Source organism: Rutidosis leptorrhynchoides, unplaced genomic scaffold (genome assembly GCF_046630445.1).
Source record: "Rutidosis leptorrhynchoides isolate AG116_Rl617_1_P2 unplaced genomic scaffold, CSIRO_AGI_Rlap_v1 contig43, whole genome shotgun sequence".
Classification (NCBI taxonomy): domain Eukaryota; kingdom Viridiplantae; phylum Streptophyta; class Magnoliopsida; order Asterales; family Asteraceae; genus Rutidosis; species Rutidosis leptorrhynchoides.
Genome location: NW_027266661.1, coordinates 42,197 through 63,237, shown reverse-complemented (window position 1 = coordinate 63,237; position 21,041 = coordinate 42,197). Strand labels below are relative to the sequence as shown.

Genomic DNA, 21,041 nt, shown 5'->3' with positions numbered 1-21,041 from the left:
TAAGACTTGAATTCTAGATCCCATTATCGCTCAAGGATTCGCCCTTCGCCCTTCGCCCTCCTTTGTCTATGTGTATTAATTTGCCATTGTCTTTAATCAAGTGTTTAAGAATTGTTGAAAAATGTATGTAGTGTGGTAAACAAGTTGGAAATTCATTTCGTAGTAAAAATAATTGTCCTAATGCATTAACAAGGTCTCTAATCCTCATGATCAACAGATTAATCGAGTTACATGAAATCAAACACAGACAAAATTTTACCGAGAGTAAAATTTTACAAAGACAGATTTGTTATCAAGTCAACAAAATAACATGCTGAATTCTACTCGCATTCCCGAGCGAATCAGACTGTTTTAGAGTGAAATAACCAATAAACCAAATCAGTAAGAGGGATAGCCGTACAAATCATTTTACCAAGGACGGATTGACAGGTTTTCTCAAAAAATTTACTTGCATTCCATTAGAGCTCTCCGGCAATGTTACCGATTACCGATCCCCTCTTTGTGTCAGCTGACCCATCTCATCCTGCATTGAATTTACCCACCTCAACCTCAATTGCCCCACTTCCAAATCCTACTAAAGATTCATCTTCTTTCGTGTCGGTAAACCTGTCAAGAACCCCAAAATTTGAACCCTTCCACGCTCTTATCTCTCGCTCATTTATCCTTGATCTAGCCTCCTTTATTGCCTCAAAATTTCCCGGTCTTATAGACTCGAAAATTATTTCCATGAAAAGCCCTTCTCTTATCTACCTCACAAACACTTTATCAAAAATTTTGCACCTCAATAGGAAACCTACTCACCTTAAATCCATTCCTGTAATAGGTTCACTACCGCTGACTTCTTCTCCAGTTGATTCAAGTGTCTTGTTTGGAATCTGAATCTGAAAAGACGCTGTAAACTCCTTTATCTCTCGGACGCCAGTCCTCCATCTCCAAATATTGAGGAAGAAGCTAAGGCTTTAATCGATTTCGGGCTAAAAAATGGTTTGACTTTGAAGTATGTTACTTATTCGGAGGCAGTTGCTAAAGCCACGAAATTTTTACAAGAAGATTAATCAGTTTGTTCTCTTCACAGTCAGTCTTTTGGCTTTTTGGTGGCTTCATCTTTAATTTTTTGCTTGTTTTGTTTTGTTGTTATTGTCTTTTGTTGGTGCCCGTTGTGGCCGCGGCCCTCTATTGGGTCTCTTTATATTAAAAAAAAAAAGAGCTCTTCTATATATTAAGCATGAAAGTGGGCAAGTGATGTCGGGAAGAAAGTTTCGGACCACGGACGCATGTCTGAAATATTCTCTAGATGTAGCATGCCCCTAAATTAAAGCCCATTAGCTCAGTTTTAAGGACCCACATACACGAAATACACTCTAAGTAGATGATTAAAGAGAATATACTTCCTATTGTTAAGGAATACTCTCATACATTCATTAAGGGCTTCATGCAAACCCTAATAAAAAAATATAAACTGAAACTATCTCTAAACACACAGATACATAAAAAACATTAGTCTTTGCATGAGCAATAGGTGTAACCCAGCGAGACTTGTAGGTTACCGCAGACCGTAGATGCAGAAGAGTCGCCGAAATCTCCTCCGTCCCTTTAAATTCCGATCAAGCTCCGACACATTTGGGTGTTTGCCACGCTACTTTGTTTCTTGGAGGAAACAATATTAATATTAAATCTAGTGAGAAAAAACAAAACTATAGAACTACTTCATGTCGGAGTCAGTTACTAGTTCATATCTCATAATCTTTACTAGACCAATATTGTACTATTTGTCAAGAATCAATGCATCTCTTGCCAAATAATTATTTGAGACCGCGATTTTAAAGGAAAAATTCACGACTACCCAAGCCTCTTCCTCATTTCAGAAGGAAAAGATTCTTCCGTAGCCGAGATGGGTTATTGGCGTAATGTGAATGGTTTTGGTAGCTGCCTTGGAGGAGAAGCTTCTTTAATATATGAAGCTAAATCGTTCTCAGAGGTATTCGATTAATTCCTTCAAGCCCATGAAAGACTGGCCTGATTCTTTAATGATCAAGATGTGCGCAAGGCTACTCTACCAAGGAGGGTTGTCTTACTCGAAGAATTGAAAACTGCAAATTCGTGCCCAAATGGTTATCCTCCAATCCTCTAAGCTTTTTATGAATTGGGTCAAGCCCTCCTCATCAAGCAGAGGCTGATAATGCTCTGGTTAGTGCTTTTCTAGATATAAGTTCCTTATTTGGCCCGACAGACCTGATTATGACACGTGGCTTATGCTATTTATTTTTTCCAAAATTTCATCGTCTAGAGAAGTAACTAACATCATTTTTAAACTCTGATCCATATTGTCTTATGCTAAAAATAGACAACGCAATTTCAAAAAAAAAAAAAAAAAAAGACAACGTGATAGAAGCTAGCATACTAAGGTGCGTTTGGTATAGTTTTTTTTTTTTTTTCCTACTTTTACTGTATATTAAAATAATATTTTTATTTGATTACTTACTTAAATCATAAAAATAAATTTGTATAAAATGAATTTTAAAAAGCATATTTCTATAATTTTATCAAACATAAATTTAGTTAAAAATAATTCTTATTATATTTATCAAACACCAATTTATTTTATTATTAAAAAATAATAATTTTCTATAATTTTACTATAAAATAAAAAAATACTTAATAAAAATCATACCAAATGGACCCTAAGCCACATGAGAATTTTGGACATCCCAAGATTTCATATTAAAATCAAAACATATCAAACAATAGAAATTACATGCAATTTCTAAATTACAAGTTACAAACTGATTGTTTACTAAAGTATGGAAATGAAAATAAAACTCCTTTTCAAAGAGGCTTGATGTTCCATTGTCAAAGTTATTCTTGACCTTTATTTATGTTCCTTACTGTTTTCCACAGCCAACATTTCATGATTGATGCTCTATTCATCTCACTTTAAAACAATAATTTTCAAACTGTTGGATAAAACTTTTCTTTTGCTTCCCTTTATTGTTTAATGCCAACTTTAAAACTATATAAGTTTATAAGAGAGTCCAATTTATCCGTAGACTTTTTCGTTTGCATAACTAAATAAAGGAAACGAGAAATACTACATGAATCATAAAATTACATCCAAACAATTAGAAGTTCATATAATTTCGGATGGTATAGTGCTTCAAGAGAAGAGTTTAATCCTTTGATATTTACCCTTTTCCACAGGATCTTCATTCATTCTGCCAAACTTGAATGTTCATTGAATCCGGTCTCAGATTACTACGCCGTCCTAGTTTTGTTGGTGGATATTTTGTAGTTGTTTGGAGATTATGAGATTACAAGAAAAATGCTTACAAGAGAACCAAAGCTAGACTTGCCTTAGTGGACCCCATCCTGTTCTGCAAGAAGGAAACATACGTGTACTCCGAGAAAATTTTCTCGAGCAGGGCGAGATTCGACGAGAAGAGACGAAAACACATATCATGGTGAAGAGTTTCTAGAGCTAGAGATCTTGAAATGTGGATTAGTATAGAAGTGATAGTCAAGACAGTAGGTGTTAAAAGAGCTAATTATAGATGAGTGTAATTATATATCATTAATTCGAATTTGATAATTATGTATTGTTAAAGCTAACGCCGCATTAAAACATATCCTCAAACCTCTAAATTCTAAAAATATAATTTCTCTTCTAAAAAATTGTGAAACTTTTTCATAGTACCCCCTCTATCAAAATCCTAAATATATTTGAATTATATAAATATGCTCCTCGTCAATGATATATAGCACTTCTTTACAAGATTTTTGAATAGTCTTCATTCATTTATTTAATTTTTCTAAATTTCTTTTTTTAGTTTGTAACAATGTAAATTTGTTAGAATTAAATGAAAACAAATAAAAATTGTGATGATGCAACGATGCAAAGAAATGAGCAATATTCAATCAAGAAGAAGAGGATCTTCGAACTTTTTGTGATTCTTAAACTAAGGATCTCAAAGCGGATCGATGATTTACCAAATTATGTAAGTATTTTTTCATCTTTTTTTTTTATTTTGTTAGAATGACTAATCAATTTTCATCTCTATTTATTTCACTAGATTTGAACGCATGAAAGAGTTACATTTGTTTACCCTGTTAAATAATTGATGACACAACAAATTCTTTTTGATTTAGAAAAACCACTCTCTAAATTTACAATACTTCAGGTTCTAACTTATGGAGAATAGTCAATATTCTTCATTTTGATTATGTTTCAACTTTGTGTTTCATTGTTGATCATATTTCATCTTCAACTTTATTTGCACCTTTCTTCAATTTTGAGATGTCACGAACCGAAAACCATTCTAGCCGTGATCGGCATCTTAACCTTCTCGACTCAATATTAAAACCAGCCTAATACAATATTTCAATTAATAAATATTAAATTATTACATAATTTCAAATAATTTATATTTGTGTCTAATTCCACCAATACGGAGTAAATTCTACTGGAAAAGGAATAGAAGGATATACATCACTTTAAGAAAGAAGATTTCAAAATCCTCATACGCTTCCTCGAAACGCTTCATCTATGAACTGTAAGAAAAATAATGTAGTATTTGGATGAGTGACAACACATTCAGTAAGTATCAAATACAAATTATGATAATATAAAGGTAGACTAATATTCAATACATCAACAGAAAATTCAAAACCGGCTAAAAGATTTTAAAAACTTTATTTATCTCAAATACAGAATGAATATATTTATATTCTTGATCAAAAGTTATCATAGATTATTATTCACAAACCATAATTTGTCTTTAAGAAGGATTTACCAGCTTGAAATCCAAACCAACTAAAGTGGTTTTCATCATATCGGGATCAAGTAAAACCGTATTGGTTTATTAATCCAATGAAAATTCCGACCTTTAATCGGGTCGGTCGGGTGGCACCTAGATCATGTCTAAGAACAAGTAACGACACGCCACCACATCTTTTGGCTTAGGTGCGTAACCATGGCCTCACCGCGAGCCCGTCATGTTACGGAAAAGGTAACGACCCGTCTCCACGTCTTTGGGTTGTGGTTAGCACAAAGCCAACCTCAGTCTCACCGTGGGCCCGTCCTCGTCACCAATGTCACTCAAAAAATGACAGGAACTCGAAACAAGATAGTTCCTATATAATCTTGGTCTACGGCCGTAACCTACACGTACACTAGTAGGAAGTATTTATACTTCTATTCGATAAATCGTTAATCGATTTTCAAGAATTTATATGAAAATCATTTACTTCAATAAACTTGAATTTATTTCCACGAGTTATTTCTCAAACATTTCCCAAATCATTTAAAAGTCAATTTTTATTGATTAATATGAAATTCATGGATAAACTAACTCCGAAATCAGTTAATTAACGGAAGCTTGAAATATTAATTCAATAATTGTATTTCATCAAACCAACTAGAAAATATCGATTCGATAATCAAATCTACATGCAATAATTTATTTTCACAACCAAATTTCTCAAACATAATTTCGAAGTGCATATATATATATACAACCACAGACATACGGTTTATTAGAAAACATTTATATTAACATATATTATATCGGCTATTTACCTTTTTTGAAGCAATATCATTAATCAAAAGACCCCGACGCTCAATCTACGCACCTACTTAAAACGATGATTATCAATTTCCAACCTTAAAAAGATGTATAATATCCTATATATTAATATATGTCTATGTTCATGCCAAACTTATATGTGATTGCATTTTACAATCTTAAATGCAGTAATAAAAATGTTATTAATCTTGTCATAGCAAAATGCCAACTCTCTCATCATGTTTAGTGAATTCTGACCTGAATTCCCTTATTTAAGAAAAAAATACATCAACCTATTTAAAATAGATTATTATTATTCTCATTATGAGCCAACAATTATTCTTATGAGGTACTAATGATTTGAATTTGGAATTAGTACTCGATTTAATTTGAATAACTCAATCTATTTTCAGTATTCAAAATGGTGTCACATCTTTTTAATAGAAACACATGTGTATAACTACACTTCATACCGACTAATTGAACCTTCAAACCTTCAAATCAACATAAAGTAACCCCAACCCAAACATCAACTCAAAAAAAATATGTTTTCCAAATCAATTCATCAAAACAATTAAATTCGTCAATGTTGATAGTACATAATTTTAAAACACCCAACCTCTAAATTACTTGATTGTATTACACTAGAAATGCTTATAGTGACATATACTAATTATCCATTAATTCCAACACTAAATGACACAAATTTATGGCCATTAAAAACATACCATGAAACATTTCATTTCACCTCAAACCATTCACTCACAACTTTTATGCTTTGAAATAATTAATAACAATAATGATGATTTTTGCTTAAGTAAAGTGGTGATTAGATATATTAAATATAGACTTTTAGGTAAGAAGTAAGAACAAGTACTTTTTTATTCCTCCTCTATTCTCTTCCTGGCAATGACTATCTTGACTCTCTTCCTTCAGTTGCCCACCGACTGAATGAGAGTGAAAAAAAAATTCTTTTCATTTTTCTTTTATCACTATACAGATGTCATTTACCAAACTAACACATACATGCAGAGAAATTCAAATTTTTTTATAGCCCTCAACCTTCCCTCAATTTATAGAGTTTATCCTGAACTTTTTATATATTGTATCAATTCTTTCTCCACATATATTAGCATATATATAAACCCAACAATTTCCATGTTCAATTTTAACTCAAAACTTCTCTCTTTTTTTTTCTTTTACACCATCCATAAAAATAGCCAGGGAAATAAAATTATTAAGTATTATAAATTTCTAATCTCTAATAATTTAAACTTGTAAATTCATAAATTTGGGTGTCACATAAGATGCTCGGTAACAAAAAACCGTACGAAATTAACTTATAGACTAATTAGTAAACTATGATACCTTGTATAGGACTTTGTTTGGAGCGGCGTATCAACCAGCTTCTTTGGATCGAGCTTTTATAACGGTTCGAATTTTTCCTTCTTTCGTCAAATCCACTCTAACCTTCTCGAAAAGTCCTAATTTTATAGCCTAGATTTTTTTAGTTCGGGATCATTCTTTATGAAAACTGAATAGTTTCCTTCATTCCGACATCGATTGCTACACATTTGAATGAAATTAATCATGGCCATGAAGGACTAATAAACATACATGATAACGATAATATTAATTTCTAACATGAAGGGTACTTTAGAGCATTAGCCAATAAACTGTATTCTAGTTCCTACGATCATGTCTATTTATTTGTTCAACCAATTATTTCACTTTAAAAGTATACAAATTGATCAACTTAAATCCATTTGATAATAACAAATCTCTCTCTTCTGGGAAATTATACCCTAATGTATTGTGTACTTGATGTTTATAATTAGTTCAATCTATTATTTCCGAGGCTTCCAAAGTCTTTCATGAAATAGCTAGGTTGTAGTATTGAAATTAGTTACTTGCGGCTCAAGCCGGATTCAAAAATTGTTCGCCACCATAATTAAGTACACTGTCCTGTAGAGGCCTATACAATACATCTAGCTTCATATATTTTGTTGATGGACTGATTTTCATATAAAAGTGGTCAATGCAAATCTATTTCTAAACGATATGTATCATTGTCTTTCAATAATTTCTTATTCTTTGTTCTCAGGTTTTTTAGAGTATTGTCATCATGGCGGTGCCAAACCTAGCCCATGTCTCCAAAACATGGAAAAGAAGCTGCCAAACGACCGTCCAATCATCAAATTGCTACTGTTGATGAGTGTAATGGCATGATTTATTTTCCGGTTCAACCGGTTCGGTTTGATTTGTCAAAATCAGTTTGGTTCGACGTGATTCTGCATTGATTAAATCAAGACATATTTGTGTTAACATCTTTGACTTTTATTCAACTGATTTTCCTTCTAAAAGATGCTTTCCTTCCCAAAAAGGAAACAAAAATATTCTCAATATTTTTATCTTTAAGGTGATTTAATTGAGAAGTAAGAAAAAAAATCCTACTTCTCCAACTATAAAAAAAAAATTCGCAGTACTCTATTATAGTTGTTCTTTTTACCGTATTGATGCAAGGAGGCAGAATACAACGCTACATTGAGGACTTTCTACGAGGTACATCCAACCTTCTTGTTATGGTTTATGCACTGATTTAGTTCAGTAATCTGTTCATATAGGAACTTTGTAATAGTGAGTTGTTTAAAGAAAAGAATCTTATAGTTATACGCTATAGAAGAACTCTATTCAGTCGAGGGGTTTATGGTGGGGTAAAGCGAGTGTTAGCCTAGGAAAATTCTATAATACTTGCCGGTGTAAGAAATAGAGTAGTTTCACTTAGGAATTACGGAAAGAGTCTTTGGTGGGGCGAAGCAAGTTTTAGCCTAGAAAAATTCTAATTGTACTTGTAATTCCCATTATAGTGAAACTCGTAGATGTAGAAAGCGGATTGGTTTCGAACTACGTAAAAAATATCGTGTGTACTTTTCTTTATGCACTTGATTATAAAGTTTGCATGAAAATTACACAATGTGCTTTAGTTCGCATAGTCGTAGTTCGCATAACTGTGGCAACCAGCATATAACTGCATTATTCCACAAAATTAGGACGACTTCTGTTCTTTCAAGTGGTATCAGAGCTGGTCATTCTAAGTTACTGAATAGATCCGTATTCAGTCTTGATTATCACGTCTCTTAGAATGAAAGGGAAGAATACTGCTCAACCTCCGCTTCTCTTTGAGGGTAACTACTTTTCCTAGAAAACTCTTATGAGAAGTGTTTTGTGTCGATATGGGTATGCTGCTTGGAAATCTTGTTTGACAGAGTGAAGTGTTCCGACGAAAAAATGTAACAATCCAATTGTTAAGTCTGTTGTTAAGTGGACAGATGTCGAAGTTAAGTTATTAGAGGTAAATTTCTTAGCATTGAATTCTATTCTTAGTAGTTGTGATGATTACTACATAAAGATTATTTAGACTTGTACTACATCGTATTCTGCTTGGAAGACTCTTGAAAAAGTATGTAAGGGTAACTCTTCTCTGAAAAATAATAGAATTCAGCTTCTAGATAGAAAATTTGAGCAACTTCGTATGGAAGATACCGAGAACATCACAGACTTTACGTCTAAATGGCTTGATTTGAAGAATGAGGCGTTTAATTTAGATGTCCCTATCCCCGATGCGAGATTTGTGAAGAAGGTTTTTAGATGTCTACCAACCAGGTTTAGTGGAATTGTTGATGCAATACCAGTTGAAGGATTTTGACAGTTATCCTTTTCAAACCTTGATGACAAAGCTAGAGATCCATGAGAGTTCTACGAAGTTGAAGGAGTTTATCGACAATAAGGAAAAAAATGTTGCCTCTGTTACTGACATACTTTCCATATCTATAACAGATGATGATCTTTCGTTTGCTCAACAACTTTCAGATTTGAGAGTTGCATTTTGTTGGGCTAAATCGCACACGCAAGTGCACAAATCGCCACAAGTAATAAAGTGAAAGTAAGAGTATAGTTCCAAAGAGAATTATATTAATCTAACTACTTCACACCAGTATTATCTCTTTGTTTACTTGTTTAAACGATTACAATCAATAGTGATCAAAGTAAATAACATGCAATAAAGTAAAAGCAGATAGCAACAAAATAAATCAGAGATGAGAGAATCCTAGGGCTTGTAACTACGCTGCAATAATCATCGATATTCCAATAAAACTCATTCTCAATTTCATCATATCATTCCAATTATCCAACACTCATTAACAGTTAAAAACATATGTCTATGTCAATTAAACTAACCACTTTATTCTAACCCTATATGTCTATGGTATTAGAACTTAAAGCAATCGTAGTGAGTTCTATATCGAGCTAAGTTCGCCAGTCTATTAGCTATATGTATATGCTAACAGTAATTAACTCATCATCTCTTGTGAATATATTAAACATGTGATTTTATATTCAGGTTCTAATCCAAAATTCACACTCTTATTTTGTTGTTAAGGATAATTAATCATGCAATTGGTAGCTAAGCAATTGAAAGTGGTGAGCACACAATATAGAAAATTGGAATTCAATGACTAGATTAAACATGAAACTCAGGAATAAACATCAACTAGATTATAGATCCATCAAAGCCCTAGAACAAAGCATTTAGCTACGCATAACTAAAGCAAACTTACAAGAGAGTAGCATAATTACATGATTCGTAGATGAAGAACGGAAGAAATCCTTGCTCTTAGCTCTCTCTAATCTTCTTTGAATATTTTTGGAACCCTATGTTATTGTCTGTTTATACTAAACCACAAAAACAATTCGAAAATCGGAAATATAATCGGAATAGGAGTCTTGGTTGCGCGATGCCGCAGCATAGCTGTAACTGGCGCAGCCTGCGCAAAAATTTTTGTTCCCCGAGCGTAGCTTCGTTGATTTTGGTCGCAGCTGCGCCGGATTTCTCCACTGTCAGTCCAATTTTCGTAATTTCTTCATCTTGAGCTCCCGATGTCCAAATGACATGATTATTAATGTGTTGGAAAGCTAAGACATAGAGTTTCAACTTTCATGCTAAACACATTTGTTTGACGTTGTTCAAAATTTGCAATGAAGTCGGAATTAGTGCATAAACTCGTATCCTTTTGACTTGTTTTGATACATTTTTCCTACAAACATAAATGAAACCAAATCAAACGTAATACCAACTAAAATAAACACTAATACTCGATTTAATAATAAAACCTCAAATATAAAGAAGTAATAAACTCTAAAATCTAGAATGTATCAACTCTCCCACACCCGAACTTTTGCTAGTGCTCGAGCAAAGTAGAACTAAAACAAAGAAATAAAAGGACAAATTTGCGCGCAAAGGTGGACATCGATAAAAACCTGTATGAGGGAAAAATATTGCCAAAAATAAATCAATAAGCACCCTCTGTCGCAAATTCGTAAAACTACAACAACAATCTAAACACATGTGCAATGCAAGCATGACATGTATACTAGCTAATCATCAATCATGTACCATCAAAAAATGAACTGCTAGCTTATAACACAATATGAATTAGATGAACACTTCAATCTCTCAACAATTTATTTAGTCAATTCGCTCAAAAACTCACAAGGGATTACTTTTACCTCACGCACTCGTGCTCTTAATATTTTCAATAAGTGTGAGAGCATTCATCCCTGGACAAAACTTTTAGTATATCAACATAAAATTCAAGTTATGCCATGCTCATGAGGATGCTAAATGCTAGTCTTTTATTGCAATCTCCACTAATGCATCAATACAATCAAAAGATCAAGAAAGTCTTTGGCTTTCGGTTATAACGTAGGATCAAGTGTTTGGATAAATTTGGCTTATTATGGTGTAAGGTCTTAATATCTTATGTGCCATACTCACATCCCAACCCTTTGATGTCCCAATTACAAACTCTCGATTTTCAAAGCACCCTAAACAATTGACTACCCATCACTCCAAATGAACCTATACTACCTGAGTTTCTATCAAAATATATCATGTATTTGCACACTTTTAAACAAGATTGGTGAGCTCTTCATTTCTTTTTTCTCTTTTTTTTTTTCATTTTTGGATTTATTTTTGTAAGTATCGATTCTTTTTGTCTTTTTCCTTCTCTTTTCTTTTCTTTTTAGAGCTCAGGCAATTCATACAATATTTCATATAAGCATGGCATGGTCTTTACATTGAAGTCCGCATACTTATCAATTCAACCCCCTCAAATTTCTACACTCAGTATACATAAGATATTAAAACGGGTGATTTGGTCAGTACACAGCGATAGGCTTTCGACTTGTAACAAGTTAATCAAGGAAGTGACAGGCTCAAATTGGCTCACTAATGATCATACGTTAGGGTGGCTTTTTGGATATAATAGCTCAAACCTAAATTGCCTACTATCACATCCTAAGATTGCATTACTCAAATATCATTTCAACAGCAAATCAGACACATTCAGCATTCGACTCATGAGAAATCCCAATTTCAATATTTATATCGAGCAAAGCATCGACTTTTCAAGGCATAACTCAAACTTTATATCTCAATCCTACTCATTAAGCTCAGTTTCATCATAGCATGTAATCAGTTCAGTTTCAACAATCATCAAGTTCACTCATGAATCATAACTAGCATTTCTTTATTATCTAAGTTCAGTACATAGCATTTCAAATGATACCATTGACTCCTCAACTCACACCATATTTCCACACATGCGACTCTAACACATAAACAGTAAAAGACTCAAACGAAAGACACACAAAAGTAAAGAAGGCACAAAAAAAGAAAGAATACAAACAATAATCGGCTCGACTCCATCGTCGTCGCTAGGGCGAAGGTTTGTCGCTATGGCGATGTCGCATTTTTTTTTAAGAAAAACTACAAAAATAACAAACGTAAACCCGAAAATTAACAAAACTAAACGAAAAAAATGAAAGTAAGGAACAAGAAAAACTTACAAAGAAATAATTGAAACCATGAGTTGCCTCTCATGAAGTGCTTGGTTTAACGTCCTTCAACTTGATGAGTGACTCTTCCAGTATTATGTTGGAAATTCCTTTACTGAATGAACAACTCCAGGCCAACATGCTTTCAGCTGAGCCATATGTTTCTTCCATTTTGACTTGTTCAACACCTATTTTCACATGTAATTCAATACAATAGACCCCATACAACTCCTTTCTTAACTCTTTCATCTTGATCTTCAGATGCCTTTGAGTTTCTTTTATATTGTCAACCTCAGTTCCCAGCCCAACATCACTTGCCTTGAGAACTTTTCCACTATTAACCCCTTGAACTGCCGAACACTCTTCTTTCTCGATTGAGGGATGCGAAGGATTAATAGAATTAAATACTTCTTGTTCATCATGTACCCTCATCATGATTTCTCATTTATCCACGTCAACTAGTGCTTTTCCAGTTGCTAAGAACGCCCTACCCAGTATGACTGGCGTACTACCTATCATCATAATCCTGAATAATAAAATCTGCATGTAGTAAAGTTGCCGAGTTTTACCAAGACATCTTCCAAAATCCCTTTTGGGTAAGTGATTGACCTATCCGCCAATTGCAAGATCACATTGGTGGATTTATACTCGCCTAGACCCAACTTCTCATACACCGATAGAGGCATCAAATTTATAGTAGCACCTAAATCACACAATGCTTTTGGAGTGGAGAAATTACCAATCTTGCAAGGAACGGTAAATCTCCCTGGATCTTTGAGCTTTGGCAGCAACTTCTTTTTTATGATGGCGATGCATTCTTCAGCCATTTCAACAATCTCACCATCTAAAAGCTTCCTTTGCTTAGACATCAAGCTTTTCATGAATTTCGTATACCTCGAGATCAGCTCTAATGCTTCCACTAGAGAAATGTTGATATGGAGTTGTTTCAGCATGTCGAGGAACTTCTTAAACTAGGTGTCTTCTTCCTTGGGCTTCAATCGATGTGGATAATGTGGAGAAGGTCTTATAATCGGTTTATGGATTGGATGAACCTCTTTTTCAGCTTCTTTAGGTTCCTCCTCCACTAGATTAACCTGTAAAATAATTTTTTCATTAGTAACAAGAGTTTTAAGTTTAGAATTTAACCCATTACCGCTCCGTAAAGTGATTGCCATCCATTGCTCCTTTTTATCCCGAGGGTCATTGACAATGTCACTTAGAAGTCCACCTTGAGATCTTTGACTAATGGAGTTAGCCAATTGACCTAGTTATTGCTCAATGGCATGGAGAGAAGCGCTTTGACCCTGTATGAGGGTGTTATGTTCTGCAAGCTGAGCAGCAAGCCCAGCAAATTGGTTATCCATCTTGGCCATGTAGGCGGTCACCATCTCCCGCAGTGAAGGTTCCCAGTTAGCTTGGGGCTGGTTATTGTAAGGATGTTGAGTTATATATGACAAATTGGGGTGGTTTTGATTTGGATACTGATAGATGGGACCCTAATTTCCATTCCTCACAAAATTAGCCTCCTCAACTCCATTGCAAAATTCTGTCGGATGAGCTCCCCCACAGTCATCGCATTTCACGTGTATTGATGATGTTTGAACTTGAGCAACAGTCGTGGATGATGGTTTCTTTAAGCTCTTAATTTCGTTGGTCAATAGAGCTAATTGGGCGGCGATTGTTTATTCTGTGTCAAGCAAGTGGATGCCCGCAAGATTCTTCTTAGGAGCAACTATCTCCCTCTTTGGAAGTCCAATCATCAAAAGCCATATCCTCAAAGATCTTATAAACTTCCTGATGCGATTTATTCATTATACTTCCTCCGGCAGCAGCATTGGCCCAACCTTTGTAAGACACAGTTAAACCTCGATAGAATAAAAACATCAGCACCTCCGGTTTGAACCCATGAGGAGGACAACTCCTCTATAATTCCTTGAACTGTTTCCACGCTTCATGTAGGCTTTCCTGATAGCGTTGCCTAAAGTTACTAATCGAAGCCTGAATTTGCAAAGTCTTCTCATGAAGGAAGCACTTGGTGAGAATTTTTTGGGCCATTTGATTCCAGGTGGTGATTAAATCCGCAGGCAACGTCTTCAACCAGTGGAATAGCTTCAAGCGGATGACCTCTTCCGTAACATTCGCGAACTTATAAGTATAGCGGATATCGATAAATGAAGCCAAGTGGGTACCAGGATCCTTACTTGGCAGTCCATGGAAGTGCCTGATATTTTGGAGCATGGTGAACATGAGAGGCTCCAGTTTGAAATTATCGGCGGTGATGGTTGGTTGGGCGATAGCAGAAACTGTCAGTAGTAGGAGTTTCATGGCCTCAGAGTGGAACCAATGCATTCTGATCAACTCCATCAGCCGTAGCTCTTTGATCGATTTGGTTTCAAGCTTTGGCTTCTCTTCTTAATCTTCATGCAGTCCTTTCAATTTCTTGGTCGAAAATATAAGTTCATGATGAGAGCTTCACATAAACAGCAAAACCTGGCTTCATGCACAATAACACCCACATCACGTGTAGATTGTTCAAATAAATAAAACAAGAATTAAAAGAAGAAATAAAATGTTTCTCTAAGCAGAAGGGACTTTTTTCCAATATAAGAAGTCTAAACTAAGCACAAGTCCCCGACAACAGCGCCAAAAACTTGTTGGGCTAAATCGCTCACGCAAGTGAACGTGTCGCCACAAGTAATAAAGTGAAAGTAAGAGTATCGTTCCCACAGAAAATTGTATTAATCTAACTACTTGACACCAGTATTATCCTTTTGTTTACTTGTTCAAACGATTACAATCAATAGTGATCGAAGTAGATAACACGCAATAAAGTAAAACAAGATAGCAACGAAATAAATCAGAGATGAGAGAATCCTAGGGCTTGTAACTATGCTACAATCATCATCGATATTCCAATAAAAATCATATTCAATTTCATCATATCATTCCAATTACCCAACACCCATTAACAGTTAAAAGCATATGACTTTGTCAATTAACCATAACCACTTTACTCTAACCCTATATGTCTATGATATTAAAAGGTAAAGCAATCGCAGTGAGTTATATATCGAGCTAAGTTCGCAAGTCTATTAGCTATATGTCTTTGCTAACAACAATTAACTCATTATCTCTTGTGAATACATTAAACGTGCGATTATATACTCAAGTTCCAATCCAAAACTCACACTCTCATTTTATTGTTAAGGACAATTAATCATGCAATTGGTAGGTAAGCAATTGAAAGTAGTGAGCACACAATATAGAAAATTGGAATTCAATGACTAGATTAAACAAGAAACTCAGGAATAAATATCAACTAGATTATAGATCCATCAAATTCCTACAAAGCGTTTAGCTATGCGTAACGAAAGAAAACTTACAAGAGAGTAGCATAATTACACGATTCGTAGATGAAGAACGGAAGAAATCCTTGCTCTTAGCTCTCTTTAATCTTCTCTGAATGTTTTTGAAACCCTATGTACTTGTCTGTTTTTACTAAACCCCAAAAATAAGTCAAAAATAGGAAATATAATCGGAATAGGAGTCTTGCCTGCGTGATGCTGCAGCTGTGCCAAAACTGGGGTAGCCTGCGCAAAAGTTTATGTCCCCCGAGCGTAGCTGCGTTGATTTTGGCCGCAGCTGCGCCGGATTTCTCCATTGTCCATCCAGTTTTCATAATTTCTTCTTACATTGAGCTCTTAATGTCCAAATGACCTGATTTTTAATGTCTTCGAAAGCTAAGATATAGAGTTACAACTTTCATGCTGAACACATTTGCTAATTCTAATTGGACGTTGTTCAAAATTTGCGATGAAGTCGGAATTAGTGCATAAACTCGTATCCTTTTGACTTGTTTTGATACATTTTTCCTACAAACACAAACGAAACCAAAACAAACGTAATACCAACTAACATAAACACTAATACTCAATTTAATAACAAAACCTCAAATTATGAAGAAGTAATAAACTCTAAAAGCTAGAGTGTATCACATTTGGGAGGTTCAAAGAAGAAGAAATGAATAGTAAGCAGAGAGAAAATATATCTTCGATTAAGGTTGGGGATAAGTGTTTTAGCTATAATGGAGTTGGTCATCTCTCATTAGAATGCCCAAGTAGGAAGAAAGTAACTTGTTGTGAATGTGGTGGAGAAGGCAATGATAGAACTATATGTCTGAATTACCTTAGAAGGAAGATTTCGGTCTATAATAATGAGAAGTTTATGCCTTTTGATTGGGGGAGTGATTATTATATAGAAGTTCTAGAAAACTATGTGGCTCATACGTCTATCATGGATGGTACTGTTCATAAAACTGTCACAATTTTAAGATCTATGGCTAAACAGCAATCTGAATCCTTGAAAAAAGAAGAAATGATAGAAGGCTAGAAGAAGATGTATTCTCTGTATGACGCTCTTCTAAAGCTGGTCAGAATTGCAGAGAATGAGAACAAGAGCTTGAATCATTCTATTGTTAATCTAAGAAATATTGTTCAGGGATATGATGTCAAGTTCATGGAGCGAGAGGAGCAATTGCGCCTTACTGAAGAAAAGTTGTTAGAAATTGAACAAAAGTTGAAAAGTAATTTTAAAGAGAAATATGATGATGCAAATACTCTCCAAAAGTTCAGTATAAAGACTGGTGCTAGAGTTGCAGCTACTTTATCTCCGCTTGCCATAATTCCTAAGAGTAAGGCAAACAAGTGTGTCGTTATAGACTTCTCGTCTTCGCCAAAAGAAGAGGCATTTCTTCCTGAATCATCTCTGCCATCTTCTTCTCAACCAACACAAGCTTCTAGAAGTACTAAAGGTTCATGTTTCAAGTCTCAGTGGAAGGAAAGGATGAACAATCATAATACGAGACAACAATCCAAAGTTGCTGACTACAAGAAGAAAAACTCAGTCAACCTGAAGAAAAGGATTTCGCCACAACTCACTAAACTGTGACGAAAAATTGTTTGCCATCATTATGGTTATCCTGGACATATTCCTCCATATTGTCCCAATCATAATTATGAATTTTATCCTATTCAACATAGAACTTTTCGAAAGAAGATAGATGTCTCAAGTTCTAAGCAGAAGACTATTTGCATACAAAAGCGACCTAAACTTCAGGCTATGATGGCCAGAACGAACTATGTTGTTGTTAAAGGGAAATCTGAAAATATGGTGTTCAATATGCATGAAGAAATAAGTGATGAAATTTCTCCTGCCGCAGGTTTCGAATCTATGGTAACCCCAGAAAATCTGATCTTGCTGATGCCAATGAAGCTCTAGATTCTCTAGATAAATGTGGTGTTTGTCCGCAAGCAGTCATTCTGGTTCATAATGGCTATGAGAAAAATGTCAAGAGAGTGCATAGTGTTTCAGATTCTGCCATAAGTAAGAGAAGTGTGGTAGTAAACCAAGACCATATGCAGATGATATATGTCAGAGACACAGGTCAAGGATATGCACCATTCATTCTGCATAAGGGGTTAAACACTATCATGTTGTATCATAAGTTATTTCCTTTATTTTTTGTTTTGTATGTCTTCTCGTTTTAGGAAATTTAAAGAAAATGAAACCGTTTGGGCTCACGTCTATCTTACACTTTCCCAGAGTAATCTGGGTGTACGCGTCTCTTAACCTCATATTTATGTGTTGAGTCTACGCAACTTGTTTCAGAAGCAATTTGTGGTTGCGTATTTTTGGCTCACACAATTGGATTGGACTCTCTTAAATTATCCATTCAGAAGTTGGTGCTGATATTTTTGCTCCAGATCCTGATATTGTGGCAGAATCATCTAGAGAGATATATATTCTAGAGTTCATGGGGAGCATTGTAAGATTATCTGGAAGATCTTTCTCCGTTTGAGGGGGGCATTGCTCAGATTGATTGAAAGATGCATTCTTGTGTTGAGGGGGAGCTTTACTTCGTGTTCCTGTATATGGTATCTAGAATGTCCTAATTTCAGGATCTATGTCATTATGACAGGTTAATGAAGACTTAGTCCTTTTTTGTCAAAAAGGGGGGAGATTCGTTGCTGTTGTTGTTTGGGTTATCGTTGATGAAATTAGCTTTTGTGGGTTTGTCAAAAACACCAAAGGGGGAGTTTGTAAAGACATGATTTATTTTTAGGTTCAACCGGTTCAGTTTGATTTGCCAAAGTCAGTTTGGTTCGACGTGATTCTGCATTGATTAAATCAAGCTACATTTGTGTTGGCATCTTTGACTTGTATTCGGATGATTTCGCTTCTAGAAGATGCTTTATTTCCCAAACAAGAAACAAATATATTCTCAATATCTTTGTCTTTAAGGCGATTTAATAGAGAAGAAAGAAAAGAAATCCTACTTCTCCAACTATAAAAGAAATCGGCAGCACTCTATTATAGTTGTTCTTTTCACTATATTTATATAAGGAGGCAGAATACAACGCTATATTGAGGACTTTCTACGAGGTACATCCAGCCTTCTTGTTAGGGTTTATGTATTGATTTAGTTCACTAATCTGTTCATCTAGGAATATTGTAATAATGAGTTGTTTGAAGAAAATAATCCTGTAGTTGTATTCTACTGAAGAACTCTATTCAGTCGAGGGGTTTATGGTGGAGTGAAGCGGGTGTTCGCCTAGAAAAATTCCATAATACTTGCCGATGTAAGAAGTAGAGTAGTTTCACTTAGGAATTACGGAAAGAGTCTTTGGTGGGGTGAAGCGAGTGTTAGCCTACGACAATTCCAATTGTACTTGTAATTCCCATTATAGTGAAACTCGAGGATACAGAAACTAGAGTGGTTTCAAACCACGTAAAAAATATCATGTGTACTTTTCTTTCTGCACTTGATTATTCTGTCTGCATGAAAATTACACAGTGGGCTTAGTTCGCATAACTGGGCAACCAGTATATAACTGCATTATTCCGCAAAATTAGGATGACCTGTGTTCTTTCAATCAGAATGCTATTCCTATGCCAGCTATTGTGCTCAGGAAGTTCACTTGTCGCTTTTACCACAAAAGCTTTCCCTCAATTCACGCTCTTGGTGGGCATCAAAACCCTCATGTACGTGAACGTTTGGTGGAAAAACAACAAAAAAAATTGATTAAGAAATGCTCTATATTGCTATTTTGGTGAGTAACTCCTCCTGTTCTTATTTATTTAGGATCCTCACATTGTATGGGAATCTTACTCATTTTTGGTTTTTTGGAGCAGCAACCATTGCTCGATGTAAAAAATCAATATCCACAGAAGTTGACCAGAGTGCTCGTATGAGCTGTGCCTCCAGTGTTTTTGAGATATTCAAAAAGGAGTTGTTCTCATCTGTGACGAGATGAATTTGTTGCAAAGTCATCAGAGTCATTGGCTGTTGCGAAGCACTCTCGTACTGGACTCCGTGGTGATCATGAGGAGCACAATCAGTAGCTTCTTGATTGTTGATGTTGTTGGGGGGATCACATCCACGTAGACATCGGATTTAGCCAACACGTGGAATGTGTTAATTGGTGGAATTTTAAATTTTACTTCGATCAAATCAAAATATTATCTTGTAACACTTACATGCTCAATTAACGGGCAGCAAAAACCCATGATTTGTCACATCGAGCATGCAATTAAATTATTCTAATTCAATCTAGCATTTCACATGCAATCAATATATCATCATATAAAGTATAGAAATGACAAAACCATTCACATGAAAGAATATCCAATTTACAAATTATACAATCCGATATTGATTTACATCCTTTGAAAATTACATCCAAATAGAAAATAAAGTCTTCTTGCCTTTAAATCTCCAACGTGAAAAACAAAGGGTTCAAAACCCTAACTTCCGTTTCTCAAACGGAAATGTTCAAGAGCCTCACGTGTGACTCTTCTAACTGTATCCACACATGAGAAAATATCCATACTCATGTATATGCTATGCTAGATCACATATACACAATTTCACAAACATGATAACTCAAAACTCCTTTTGAGACGATAATAATATAGAACTCCAAATAATCGTCAAAACACCTTTCAATGATTAACCAATTATCATATGCTAATAACTTAACATATCAATTCAAAAAAAAAAAAAGAGAAAGAGAACTAGAGATTACCCTTGAAGAACTCGAGTTTTGTCTCCTTCACTCTTTATATATGCTCCTTGTCACAAAGAACAATTGAGCTTTAAGTTTGATAAACTAAAAAAAATTCAGAATTTTTTCTTCTAAGCTTTGAAAGCTCCAAGTCTTTTAAAGTCTCTGTATTCTCTTCTCTACTTCTTCTACTGATTTCATCTCTTATGCATATCAATATATATATGCAAGAAAATTTTTTTAATCAACCAATAGAAAGAGAGTAAGTAGGATTGAACTTTGACTAAGAAGATTTTGGCAAAAAAAATCTACCGCCTCTCTTAATCAAGTTGCAAAGTTAATTAATAATATATATTGTATATACTAATTAATCACATTAGTTAGATATAACATATATTAGTTATATGTGACATAATATATTTTAGGTCTACTTTAATACAACTAAAATATATTAGAAGCACAAAAAGAGTTACAAATTAATTCAATTCTTGAAATCATGAAATTGAATTTGTTTCGTGTAACC

General features: G+C 34.6%; 1 protein-coding gene across 1 annotated transcript; it reads right to left on the bottom strand.

The window, feature by feature from the left end:
• Window positions 1-12,896: 12,896 nt before the first annotated feature.
• LOC139883644 (uncharacterized) lies at window positions 12,897-13,408 on the bottom strand. The gene is made up of 2 exons (XM_071867796.1): window positions 13,065-13,408; window positions 12,897-12,981 (listed from the first exon to the last, which is right to left on the bottom strand). Exons 1-2 carry the CDS (start codon window positions 13,406-13,408, stop codon window positions 12,897-12,899), a joined length of 429 nt encoding a protein of 142 aa, XP_071723897.1.
• Window positions 13,409-21,041: the final 7,633 nt, after the last annotated feature.